This window comes from Eriocheir sinensis, chromosome 13 (assembly GCF_024679095.1).
Source record: "Eriocheir sinensis breed Jianghai 21 chromosome 13, ASM2467909v1, whole genome shotgun sequence".
NCBI lineage: Eukaryota > Metazoa > Arthropoda > Malacostraca > Decapoda > Varunidae > Eriocheir > Eriocheir sinensis.
In genome coordinates this window covers 23734784-23744066 of record NC_066521.1, presented here as the reverse complement: position 1 = coordinate 23744066, position 9283 = coordinate 23734784, and the positions used below count along the sequence as shown (strand labels likewise).

General features: G+C 48.8%; 1 protein-coding gene across 10 annotated transcripts in view; it reads left to right on the top strand.

Annotated features, from left to right (window-relative positions):
* The first annotated feature begins 5300 nt into the window (after window positions 1–5300).
* Window positions 5301–9283, top strand: part of LOC126998250 (ralA-binding protein 1-like) — a 67810-nt gene continuing 63827 nt past the window's right edge. For all 10 annotated transcript variants that reach the window (XR_007752735.1, XR_007752729.1, XR_007752730.1 and 7 more), the window contains exons 1-3: window positions 5301–5371; window positions 6140–6306; window positions 6466–6575. Coding sequence is in view for 1 of the 10 variants with exons in the window: in XM_050859734.1 (XP_050715691.1) it covers window positions 5316–5371; window positions 6140–6306; window positions 6466–6575 (333 nt within the window). In the remaining 9 variants the exon portion in view is untranslated. The remainder of the gene's footprint in view (window positions 5372–6139; window positions 6307–6465; window positions 6576–9283) is intronic.

The following is a 9283-nucleotide window of genomic DNA, read 5'->3' as shown; positions in this document are numbered from 1 at the left end:
GGGTCAAACTATACCCAGGGTCATTAACTACCCTGGAAATGCCCCCCACAACGCCTCCGAAAGCCTTGTCAAATACGTGTTTATAGGTGACGAGTTTTGACCCCGCTGTATCAGCTGTTCTTAGGAGGTCAGAGAGGAGATGAGTCGTGTTCCCGTGTGTCTTTTCACATTCATGGTACAGAGGAAGGGTCAAACTATACCCAGGGTCATTAACTACCCCTGGAAATGCCCCCCACAACGCCTACGAAAGCCTTGTCAAATACGTGTCCTTGGCTGACCCCCGCATACTTCCGTCATCCACAGATTAATGTTTTCAAAGGCCTACCAGAAGGTTAATCGTGTTTTCCTGAGTGTTTTTCACGTTCATGGCACAGAGGAAGGGTCAAACTACTACCAGGGTCATTAACTACCCCTGGAAATGCCCCCCACAACGCCTACGAAAGCCTTGTCAAATAGGTGTTCTTGGGCTCTCAACTTGTATAGTAATATTCCCCCTTAGGCCTATCCGATTATTACCAAGGCCTAGCGGAGTGTTATTTGGGGTAAGACAGTGTTAGAATTCATTATTATGTTACTGGGTAAATGTTTGTTACGGTTTGTAGTGCCCTGTGTTACGTCAAGTGTTCTGCTGTGCCTGGCAGTGTGACGTGACAGCAGTGTGAGATGTGTTACGTGATCCCAGAGAGTGTTACAAGTGGTGACATTAGTAGTATTCTGTTACCTGGACACATGATAGGGTTGTTACTGGCTGTGTTAAGGTGACGGGCTGTGACGTGGGTTCTCAGGTGTTATAAACTCACAGAAGAATTCCGGAAGAGGCCACCCGTGGGCCTGGAGTGCCAGGCAGTGTTAACAGTGCCACAGACAGTGTTATGTGATGCAAGACAGATTAGTTACCCAGTGTTAGGCTGTCTTGTTACCTGACCTGCCTACCCCTCTCCTGTGACATGGGGTCAGGTGTTATGCAGTGCCGCAGACAGTGCTATGTGATGCCAGGCAGTGTTCATAGTGGCATAGATTTGTGTGGTGCCAGAATCAGTGTGGTGCCAGTCATTGGTGCCAGGGACGGTATATGTATAGAATAACACCCAGGTGACCCTAGGACAAAGCCTTATTATTCTCCCTCACTCCCCTCAATGTTACCAGCTTACCGTAGGCATAACATTGTATCTTTCTGTTTCTGGCCCATAAATATTGCAAAAAATAGCATGAGTAATTACCGATGTTAACAATAATTATAAATGCATATTGTTATCTTTATGGGGCGATAGTTTGGGGTCAGAAAAGACAATACGCCAAGTACTACTACAGCCTGGTAACCCTAAACTACCACTTGAGCCAGCTAAACGTAATATATGGAGGAAAAAAGAGAATAAATGAACCTTTGGACATACCCACAACTCCTATGAAAGCCTTGTCAAATATGTGTAGGCCTACTTGTGTGCCAACAGATGTAAGAGCATGGGCCTAACTTTTCTTCTTCCTCCTCAGGTTTTGGGCGCCCAGCCGTACACGTGAACTAACAGTCTTGGCTTCAGGGCAGGCCGCTAAAATGGTATGTGTGTGTGTGTGTGTGTGTGTGTGTGTGTGTGTGTGTGTGTGTGTTAGGAAGGTTTTCATCATTAATATAAAAGCTTGTTGTTGGGGTGAGAGGTGAAGTCAGAGGTCAGCGATGAATAGATATGTTTATTGGGGTAGTGAGAACAGACTCCCGCCGTGAGGGGCGGCCGGGCTGCAACTGCCCTTAAGCGCTTGGCGCCACTCCGGCGTAGCCTTGCCCTGGTAGAACATATCGCACAGCATGAAGTGCACGCCCCTACACTCTCCCCCCAATTACACAGTGCGGTGTAATGACAAAATGGTGTAAAGAAAAACATAGTGAACTCAGAGCAATGAGCTAGATGCAATGATATACAACAGTAGACATGTCCTGGATGAATACATTGAGCCTAAGCCAAAGAGTTAACGACATAATCGTCAAGGTGCCTTGGGGCGCGCCTGGTGCGTGCAGGTCTCGGGGAGTCGGCGCGAGGTTCTGTGACTGGTGTGATGTCTTTTGGCTGCACACGCCGCGTTTCCTGAGATTCGGTGGGGAGTGGGCGGAGGTGTCGCCTATTCCCTATGGTCGCTCTGTCGCTGGCATCTAGGCGCAACAAATACTGCCTGGGTGCTGTCAGCTCCACCACCGTCCCCGTGCGATCCCAGCGCCCATTGGCTGGGTTTTGGATGTGGACACGCTGCCCGGGTTTCAGAGGAGCGAGGGTGTGGGCTCTTGGGTCGTGCCGTAGTGAGGAGCGGGTCGCTATGCTGTTCGTGGTACGCTCCCGGTCACGAAGTGTCCTGCCCCATCGCTCATTGATGAGATAGTGAGAGCTCTCTACTGGTATGGCGTCGCGCAGCTGCCTCCCGGTCAGCAGCTGGGCTGGAGATTCGTCAGCGCCGTGTAGTGGTGTGTTGAGGTATTGTAAGAGAGCCCTGGCGACGCTGTCCGTGTCTAAGGAGCCTCCACAGGTGATGTTGCCTCGCAGCAGCCGCTTTGCTGATTTGACCGCTGCCTCTGCGCGCCCGTTGGAGTGAGGGTAGTGGGAGGATGAGATTCTCAGATTGACGCACCAGTCACTGAAGAAGCGTCTGGCCTCTTGACTGGTGAGGTTCATGCCTCCATCACACGACAACTCCACGGGGATGCCGAATCTTGTGAACCACCACCGGAACGATGTGATGAGGCGGGTGCTGGTGGCGTCGCCTGCCATGTGATCCACTTCAAGCCATCCTGTCAGTCTGTCAGCGTATGCGATGTACGTGTTGCCTTCCAGGTGGAACAAGTCGGCTACCACTTGCTGGAACGGGAACTGAGGCGGTGGGGTGTTCAGGAGTGCTTCAGCTGGCTGCGAAGGGGCATTTGCTTCGCACACCCGGCACTGGCGTCGCTTCTGCTCAACCTCTGCATCGATGCCGGGCCAATACACGGACTGCCTGGCTCTGCGGAGCATCGAGTCTCTGCCCTGGTGGCCAGCATGAAGGTTGTTCAGCACGGCACGTCTCAGGGTGGACGGGATGACGAGACGCGGGAACCGATCATCGCTGGTGTACAGTACCGTGTCTCCCTGGCACGACAGGTGACGCCTCATCCTGAAGTAAGGTCGAAGTGCCTCAGGCTCAGAGTCCTCTTGTCCACCCCAGTGTTGTTGAAAGTCCACAGTTCGGTGCGGCTTCCCGTTTTTCTTGGGCACCACCACCATGCGAGCACACCACTCCGTCGGTTCCCCGGCGGGTACTGCTTCTATAGTACCTTTGGCGATGTCGTCGTCGAGCTGACACCGCACCTCGTCATAGAAGTGGTGGGGAATGCTGGCGGGAACGTGTACTGCGTGTGGGGGTGCCCCGGGCTGAAGATGAATGTGGTGGGGCGGGCCGCGCATTTCCGGTAGGGGAGTGCGCTCCACCGAGAACGCCGTTCGTCCGAACTACTCCAGGAACCATTTCTCGAGACGCTCCACGTTCTCCTCCGCCAACTCGAAGGGTGGTGCTACTGGGCGCTCGGGGAGCGTCGGTGTTTCCTGTGTCACTAAGGCGCCAACTCCTGCTGCGGGACGGGGAAAATTGCGCGGCACTAAGTGCAGAGCCTTGCAGGCCCCGAGTGACAAGTAGAGTTGCTGAACCCCCTCGGCTATGTGCACGCACTTTGATGTGGTGAAGGACCCCGCTGTGACCTCACACGTCAGTGTAGTCGCGCCTATGGTATGTCGCGCCTATGAAGGGCAAATGTATGTAGTCGCGCCTATGAAGGCCATATGTATGGAGTGTATGAATGTAGAATATTAGAGATAGAGCGGGGCGCCCTGAGCGAGTAGTCGGGGCGCCCCGGCATGTTGTTTACAGTGCCTAAAAGGCATAGATAAGGAGGGCCTCATGGTTGACCCTAGGGTCAAATGAGGGGTCATAGAGAAGTTCGCCTCGGGCGGGAGGAGAGACGGGAGTGAGACGGCGTCAGGGGAGGGCGGCCGAGTTCCCGTCTCCCACGGCTGACGAGAAAGAGAAGAGCTGCAAAGGCTGTCATTAGACCCTCAATGTCGTGAGTTTAAGAGTGCATTGTTAATGATCTGTTAGGATAAGGTGACAAATTTGGTATACTCGATGTGTCTGTATCAATTATCTGTTATGGTGTGTCGTGTGCTGTATGATTAAGTGAATGTATCGCTTATCCCGCAGGTAAACCGCATTAAAGCGAGTGTGCGACAAGGTCTTGTGTGATTAATCCTGCTCCAGTCGCAATGGCGACTACAGTCAGGCTACCTAGAAGTTTCACTCCTCCTCCGGCGATGTGGCTGATGGTTCTCGTCGAGGGCTGGAGGTGCCGCTGGGATAGACCCGTGTCCTTAAGGAAGCGACGCCCCGCGATGCACACCTGTGCCCCGGTGTCAGCCACGGCCGCAGTGCGGCACTCCGTCTGCGGACGGGAGCAGGAGACTTTTACGGGTAGTCCTGCCACCGCCTCCACGCTCCCCACAATCACTGCATTTGACGACCGTGCCCCCTCTCCGCTCGGTTTGAGGGAGCGGCACAAGCGCCAAAAGTGCCCCTTCCGCCCGCACTTACGGCATGTGGCGTTGCGGACTGGGCACTGGTCGTTGCTGCTGCAGGGACTGCCTCCACAGCCCCGGCAACGTCTTTGAGGGCGTCCGGGGTTTGTGCGGAGGTGGGTGGCGCGCTGCCCGGTGTGGCGTTGGTTCCTGGCCGCCGCTGCCTCCGTCTCTGTGGCCGGGTGGTTGGAGGTGGGGTTTATCTGGTCGCCGTGAAACTGTACGCCCGCCACGGGTGCTGCACTAACCGCCGGGCGGTCGCCTGCCACTCTGTCCGCTGCTTCTATGATTTCACATTGGTTCACTACGTCACTGACTGATTTAAGGCGTGAGAAACACCGTAACACTTCTGCCTTCGTACTGCGGTTACTCAGCCCCATGACCACTTTTCTACTTAACACGTATTCAGTAAGGGACTTATCACATTCGGGGCACTGAAAGCTGCACTCTGCCGCCAGTGCACGGCATTTCGCCACGCATCGACACTATCCCCCGGCACCTGGGAATATTGAAAGAACTCTGACCATGCCCCCACCTCGCAACGGAGCCCGATCACTACGCTTCTCACCACGTCTATTGCTGCCGAGGTCGAGAGCTGGCGGAAATCCTGCCTGAGGAAGCGTGCGTCGATTCGCTGCTGGAGATCGCTGCTGCACAGAAGTCTCACGTACGAGGCGGCAAGTGGCGGGGACCACCCACAGATGATGCCGTAGTCCTCCACACTCACGGCCCATGCCTCAAATGCTGCCGGCGACATGGCTTGAGTGGCCGTGCCAGGCCCTGTTTAGGTCTGATCATAGTAGTAATTAATATTTCTTTGTCCATGTAGTGGAATGCTGTACCTATATTTCTTGCCACGTTATATGTATCACCAAAGATCCCATTTATATGACTTTCTGGTTGCATATAATCTTGCATTAATACTCCCAGGTCTCTCTCTTCATTCACTTTCTTTAATATTTCACCATCTCCTATTTTCTATGTCCATTTTGGTCTTTCTACACTTTTCCCCATTTCCATAACATGACATTTCTTCACGTTGAATTTCATCTCCCATTTCTGAGTCCATTTCCAAATCTTGTTTAGGTGTTCTTGAAGCTCCTTGCAGTCTTCACTGTTTCTTATATGTCTTTGCATCATCTGCGAACATGTAGCTGTTTATGGCATATCATTAATATGGACTAGGAAGAGTACTGGTGTGGTGACCCCTGGGGCACTCCACTTTCCACCATTCCGATCTAGTGTCCTTAACCACGGTTCTCATCTCTCTTCCTCTTAAGTAGCTTTCCATCCAGCACTTCATTTTCCCTCTCAATCCTCCTTTATTCTCTAGTTTCCACAGCAGTCTTGAACTTTGTCAAATGCCTTCATTAAGTCTAGGTAAATGCAATCCGTCTCTTTCCTGTAATTTGTCCGTCACTCTTGAGTAAAAGCTCAGCAAGTTTGTCACACATGAGCGGTGTGTGTGTGTGTGTGTGTTCTCAGGCCCAGATAATGTAATAATGCAGTAATAATAATAATAATAATAATAATAGTAATAATATCCTACCCTCCAGGAATCCTTTGAAGCCCAAGAAGCAAAAATCCTTCAAGTTCCTCCACAAGAGAAAGGAGGAGGAGAAGGTGGAGAGAAACATTGACAAGCGGAAGGAGAAGGAGGAGCGGAGGAAGGAGGAGGAGGAGAAAAAGAGGTTTAAGAAGGACAAGAAGAAGAAGGAGGAAGGTAGGAAGAAAAGGAGGAAGAGGAGGAAAGAACAGTAGATTTACACACACACACACACACACACACACACACACACACACACACACACCATTAATGTCACACATCAACCAGTCTATTTATTTATCTCTATCTAATTCCCCCCCCCCCCTCCCTTCCCAGAGGAAATGCCAGTGTTTGGAGTGCCGCTGTGCCTGGCCGTCCAGCGCTGCCCGGCACACGATGGCATCCAGCTGCCCACCATTGTCAGGGAGTGCATTGACCAGATAGAGGTGAGTGTTATTATTGTTATTATTATTATTATTATTATTATTATTATTATTATTATTATTATTATTATTATTATTATTATTTATATGTGCTTGTTGTCCTGGTATGGTATGAACAGGGGGAGGAGTGAGTGAGGGTTAGGGAGAGGAGGAAGAGGGAAGAGAGGAGGAGGTAGGAAGAGGGAATCAGGATCAGAATCAGAATCATTTTATTCCATAAAAATGGCTTTTCTATACATTACAAGCATTACTGAATAACATACAGTTTAAAGTAAGACTTAAGCTAAAAGTTTTCTAAGCTATATAAATCAATATCAGAATAGTGAGAGCGTGGTCTCGATAGAATTTTAGTTGACATTTATATCATTATCAAGCAAGTAGTTTTAGTCTTTTTCTGAACACTTGTATGGTATTTGATAGTGTTACATGGTGTGGGAGAGCGTTCCATAGCCTGGGGCCTCGTACAAGGAGCGAACGTGTCCCGCAGTGTGTGTTGGTGTGGGGGACATGTAGGTTGTCCCGCTGTCTTGTGTACCTGCTCCGTGTCACCTCAGTTGTGGTAGGCAGCTGCAGGAACCACTCTGGATACAGTTTACATTTTATCTTATATACAGTTACAGCAACATCAAAGATTATCTTCTTGTTCATTTTAAGCCAGTGCAATTGTGTTATGAAGGGGGTGGCGTGGTCCCGCCTCCTCGCTCCCCCAATACATATCTTTGCTGCAAAGTTCTGTAGTTTTTTTACTCGCTTAATTAGTGTGCTATTTGTAGTGCCATAAACTGGTAGGCAATAATTAATGATACTTAGAGCAAGTGATTCAATAGCTATTTTACGTGTTACATTGTCAAATTTATCTTTAATTCTGTTTGTGAACATTAGAGTACCAATGACTTTCTTGTGGGTTTCGTTAATATGTATGTTAAACGTCAAGTGGGAGGAGTCCATGTAAACGCCAAGGTTTTTGATGATGTGTTTCCTGGGAGTGATGGGAGTGTTGTCAAAAAGGAGAGTGGTGTTTTGGGGAATTTGTTTGATAACTGACCTGGTCCCAATAAAGATACACTGGGCTTTGTTAGTGTTCAGCAACAGACCGTTTTTGTTAAAGTATTCCCTGGCCAGTGAGAAGGTCGTTTGTGCCGCCGTGATGAGGTCAGGCAGTGCATCAATATTACCAGTGTTCACGAGCTGCGTGTCGTCTGCGTACTGAACTATCTCGCATCCATGTATTGCTTCAGCAAGGTCGTTGACAAAAATGATGAAGAGAATTGGTCCTAATATTGAGCCTTGAGGAACTCCGCATTTTATCGGTGCAGTCGCAGACGTGGTGTTATTCACTGTAACTTTTTGACTTCTGTCATTTAAATAGTCATGGAATCAAAAAGAGTCTATGTTAACCTTGAGTAGTTTATTAATGAGGATTTCGTGTTTTGCGCTATCGAAGGCTTTTGATAGGTCGCACAACATTATAAGGGATCATTTCTTCTCATCCATATTTCTGTATAGTTTATTTGTAACTGTAGTTAGGGCGGTCTCAGTTGAAAGTTTAGGTCTAAAGCCGTGTTGATTGTTAGAGAGAAGTTTCTTGGACTAGGAAGGTAGTCATCTGTTGGGCTACAGTTTTCTCTAATATTTTTTAGAGAATATGTAACAGTGATATTGGGCGATAATTGTTTACGTCGTCCCTGTCTCCGTTTTTATAGATAGGTATGACGGTCGCGTGTTTCCACATGGTAGGGAATTTTCCTGTAACAATCGACGTGTCGATGATAGTATTGATGGATGTGATCGTAACTGGTAGTAAATCTGTGATGTACTGAAGTGCAATCCCATCTGGACCGGCGGAGTTAGTGTTCTTTAGGTGTTTGATAGTTAATATGACTGTGTTCATGTCTACGGGGCTGGGCCTGAAAAGCTGCTGACGGTGATTTATATCTTGTTGGGGGATAATACAGTTTTGATTTGTAACACTGAGATTGTTTTGCGTTTTTAGGAAGGTGCGTTCCCCCATGTTAACAAATAGGTCATTGAATTTATTCGCCACTTCATTTTCATTAATGAAGGTGTTGTTATTAGTTTCTTTATTGTTGGGTGTGAGGTCTTTTATTATTCTCCAGGTGGCAGCTGAATTGCCTCGACAGTCGTAGATTTTTTGCCGGTAGTAGGATTGTTCAGCATTTCGCAGTAGTGACTTTACTCTATTACGATGGTGTTTATATTGCTCTAGTAATTCAACATCATTTCGATTTTGCTTTAGGCGCGCTTGGAGGGTGTTGCGTGTTGACATTGCTGAGCAAATTTCGTCGTTAATCCAGGGGGCAAAAGGCTTGTTGATTTCTTTTGTGACAAAAGGAGCGCATTGTTCCAAGCAATTTGATAGTACAGACGTGAGGGTGTTTACCTGTATGTCTACGTTGTCCGTGGAGGGAATTTCATTTAGGGCGTGAGCAGCGCCGAGTAAGTCATCACAGAGCAGGTCTTTACTGTAAGCCCCAAGATGACGAAACGTTCTCATTTCCGGCTTGCGCTTAGGTTTGGTGATGTTAAACGTTGCCGTTATAAGGTCATGGTCGGCTATAGTGTTAGGTATTACGTCTTTGTGTATGATTGTGTCCTGTTTGTTAGTGACAATGACGTCTAGAAGTGTGGCTGACTGAGGGGTGACACGGGTAGGTCTGTCAATAATCTGGTGTAATTTGTTTATTATGGTA